This window comes from Morus notabilis, unplaced genomic scaffold (assembly GCF_000414095.1).
Source record: "Morus notabilis unplaced genomic scaffold, ASM41409v2 Scaffold9803, whole genome shotgun sequence".
NCBI classification, from domain to species: Eukaryota; Viridiplantae; Streptophyta; class Magnoliopsida; order Rosales; family Moraceae; genus Morus; species Morus notabilis.
In genome coordinates this window covers 1-4,251 of record NW_010360535.1, presented here as the reverse complement: position 1 = coordinate 4,251, position 4,251 = coordinate 1, and the positions used below count along the sequence as shown (strand labels likewise).

The 4,251-nt window shown below is 33.1% G+C and overlaps 1 protein-coding gene across 1 annotated transcript; it reads left to right on the top strand.

Annotated features, from left to right (window-relative positions):
- Positions 1 to 376: 376 nt before the first annotated feature.
- LOC21384140 (wall-associated receptor kinase-like 20) lies at positions 377 to 1,057 on the top strand. Its single transcript, XM_024164696.1, has one exon. It carries the CDS (start codon positions 407 to 409, stop codon positions 1,055 to 1,057), a length of 651 nt encoding a protein of 216 aa, XP_024020464.1. The 5' UTR covers positions 377 to 406.
- Positions 1,058 to 4,251: the final 3,194 nt, after the last annotated feature.

Genomic DNA, 4,251 nt, shown 5'->3' with positions numbered 1-4,251 from the left:
TCATAATCTCTATATGTAACTTAGAAAAATGCCGCTTAAAAAATGTAATCTTTAGATTTAATTTATGATATAAATTTAACATTTTTACTACTCAATTCATTAGAAAATATTTTGATGGGATATTAAAAAGTATCTTGTCAGATTATTTTTTTCTTCTTTACAAAGTTGAACGCATATTTTCGACTCAAGTTTTCAGAGAGTATTCTAATAGATATTAAAATTAATAAAAATAACGAGAGACTAGATATAAATGTAAAGCTATTAGATTTTAGTGGCGTACTACCTAATTTTCTCTACTATTTAACTATTGATGGTTTGACTTGAAGAGTAGCTAATAATTTTGCTATAAATAGACACCCAGCACAAGGGAATTCCTTGCTTCTTTGTAGTGTTCTCAATATTCACTATGGACACAGGAGTGAAGATGGTTGCTTTGATGTTTAGTATGCTGATCATTTTTGTTTCCAATGTGTCAGCCTTGATCAATGCTTGCCCAAAATGTGGCAGTGTTGAAGTTCCTTACCCCTTTAGCACTGATGGAAACTGTGGGGACCCCAGATACAAAATCTATTGCAACAATACCACCAACACCCTTGAGTTTCCCTCAGCTGAAGGATTCCACTACAAAATCCTCAGCATTAATACAAGCACCAACAAGCTCATAATAAACCCACCAACATTGCAAGAAACCACATCGTGTTACTCTTCTGATTTCCCACTTCAAGGCTTGAGGCTTGATGACAGATCACCCTTTAACATATCCTCCCACAACACTGTCATGCTGCTGAATTGCTCCGACAACCTTCTCTGCTCGCCGCTGAATTGCTCGTCGAGCAGCCTTTGCCGGCAATTCGAGGATCAGATGGAGGAGGGAAGTGGGTGTAGAGGTACACTTTGTTGCCATTACTTGAAGGATTCAAGCATGAATTCACATTTTATAAGACTCAGGTATGGAGGGTGTACTGCTTATACTTCTGTGGTGGACGTGCAGCCTTCTGATCCTGTTGATAAGTGGAATTATGGCATTGAATTACAATGGTTGCCTCCTAATTACTGAGCTTGTCATGTTCAAAGTTTTTTTACAGTACGTTGGTTTTTTTTTTTTTGGTGGCTTGATTTGAACTTTGTACGATTTACCGTTAAGATAATGTCTACAACTCTAGTGTTTTTACAGTTTGAAATAAAAATTTGTAGCGAGTGCTTGCGTTGTGTGGGTTGATTAATGCATTTTATAAAGTGTCTTGTTTTACTTATGTCTTAGGTTTATTGTCAATTGTCATTGTTGTTTAGTTTGGACTTTTGTATATTTTGATTTGTTTATGAAAACTGAAATAAAAGGTGGTATGTGGCGTAAGTTTTCACTTCTTGAAAAAAAAAAAATAAATAATGAAAAAATTATCTTCATTTTCATCAATGGCAGCCTCATACTCTTAGTCTCCTACGCCAAACTCCCCAATAAACATAAAGCAATCAATTTCAGACCAAAGAAACCAAGACAACCCAACAACTTTCCATTACAAACAACTTCCTTCAACGAAGAATGAAAATAAAAGAAGAACAATATAAAATGGCATAAATTATTTTTTCCGACTGTGAGAGAGAGAGGAGAAGAGTAAAATTCAAAAGTCCAAAAACCCAAAAAAGGGCCTCCTCTTCTCGTCTCCTTCTGTATCATTCTGATAATAATTTCTCTCCTTTTTTCTCCTATTTGCTCATATCCCAAACGCTCCTTTATCTCTCCCTCTCTTAACCAATTGCTTACACACGCACACATTTATTTATATATTTTCTCTTTTCTTCCGGCCATCAATTATGTTTCCTTTCCAAATTGGAAAAAACCTTCTTCTTCTTCTTCTCTCTGTACTATTCACCAAATCCTAATTTCATCTCTCCAAAATCCTATGCAAGGTCGTGGATTCAAAGCCATTGCTAGAGAAGATGAAGGTCAGACTCGAACCGACACCGAGAAGAACTCGCGAGCATCCAAAACCGGCGTTGCTGAAGCAGTGAGCTCCGCGACTGTTTTCGGCGAGTGAAAGTGTACGAGGCGGCGGCAAGATTGGCCGGCGGGCTGGGCTGGGTTCGTGTGGGTGGCGGAGAGAACGGCGAAGACATTTTTTTTTAGGTTTTATTCTTAAGGGAGATTTTCTATTAGTTTATACTATAGTAGGTCAGGTTTTATATATTTTTTAATTTTTAGTATTGCTTAGCTATGAAAAGGTGTATATTTTAAATTTAAAAATAGTTTTTTAATGTTTAACTATTTTTTATATTTAATTAGAATTTAATGATTTTAATTAATTCTTAATACACAACACGTCAATACATCTTTAAATAAAATTGTAGACAGACTTTAATGAAGGGGGTATTGTGAATCATTTTTTTTTATATATGATGAGATATTTTGAATTGTTTTATAAAATTAAAAGGTGTTTTAAAATAGGATACATACTTTAAGAGTATTTATGAAAATAATCTAAAGATAAATGATACTAAAGAGGTAAAACCAAAATAATAAAACATATACATACATCATTTTATTATTTTTTTAAGACACGTGTCTAAATTAATGCCTTCACTTACAAATGAATATATAATCTCAAGATAGTTTTGCTTGAAATATAATCTCAAAATAGTTATATACGCAATTAACCCACACCAAATATCCTATAGTAGGTTAGAAACCTGTGTCATTTTATTGGTGTCGTCTATCATGTCTCTAATATACGTCAATTAAAATTTCATATTAAGTCAAATAAAAAGTCACGATGTTAATGTCTGACAACAAAAGGGACAAATATATATATATATATATATATATATGAACTTAATCCTAGTAAGGGAATTGGCCTTCGGCTTGTAAAGAGTACAGACCCAAAAGACTTCATCGATTATCAAACGTCTTTAGGCAATGCTGTAGTGTTCTATACTTGACGTTTTTCGTTTATATGTAAACTATCTGCCTAAACAGCATCATGTCGTTTATTTGCAGCGAGGAACGACATGTAGCTTATGTGATTTGGGAAATTAATACATGACAATAAGAGGCGACAGTTTGCCGTTTCAAGGACATATACTACTCTAATTATATACCGTACACAAATGGGTATGCATAATAGGTTTGCATATTTTCTTTCTGTTTAAGCTGCTGGAAATCAAAATTTGAGACCTCAATATTCAATATTTATATTAATCCCTATCCAACAATTATTTCTTTCTTCCCTTGTAATAAATACTTTTCTAGGGTCTTTAGAAAAAAAGGAAAATAATTGTTTGGGGCACGCGCCGATTTAACTCGAAATTGTACTGAGCCACCTTGTTTCAATTGGATTAAAACACAAATTTTCAAGTAATCTACCATTTATTTAACAAAGAACTTTTGAGAAGACACTCTTGGCACTTTAATGTAACAAAATCTCGTTCGAGTTAAAAACTTGAATTAAAAAATAAATTTATGTGAAAAAAAATACTGTAACAAAAAAAATTTTAATTTTAATTTTTATGAGAAAAAATACTATAATAAAAGTTTAAATTATGATTCAAACTATCGAATCAAGCCTAAAAAAGTAAGTTTTTATCAAGCATGATAACGAGGAGCAACGGTACAAAAGAAACTAGATATATATTAGCTTTTACTTCTATTTCATCACTTTCAATTGAAATAACTGTTACAATCATTAATTGAACACAATCATAAGAATCAGGGGAACAAAAAAGGAGACAAATAAATTGCCATAAAGTAAATATAATATACAATTAACACCAATACATGAACAACAATAACAAGGAAAATGGGCCCCAGGTTAGCTGGGTCTGGTCGACAACTTCAAAACCTTGCCCACAAGTATCCCCAGTCTAATGTATAATTCAGTTGTTCCAACAAGGTGATAAAATTCCGTGCAAAATATAAGGGGTTAGCAAGTAAATATAGAAAATAGCTACTGTATCAAAAACATATCACTATTAAATCTTCAAATTACTTACAAATACAAGCTGTTAGCAATCAAACCATCATAAAGACATCTATCAGTATCAGACAGCACTTCTTGTTCTCCGTCAGTCAGTCCAACAGCTGAGCACAAACCAGAATCCACACAAACTCTTTAACAAGTGCAAAATAGACACTGGCCCTTTGTATGCATGTATCTCGACATCTCATTTCTTACAAACATCTATAATAATCACCACCTTGGAAAGAAAAAAACTACCATCTAAGTATGCTCACACTGCCAGAGAAAAAATATACTATGC

What these genes read in the sequence shown, in the direction of transcription:
- LOC21384140 (XM_024164696.1), top strand. Translation starts at nt 407, where the DNA reads ATGGACACAGGAGTGAAGATGGTTGCTTTGATGTTTAGTATGCTGATC.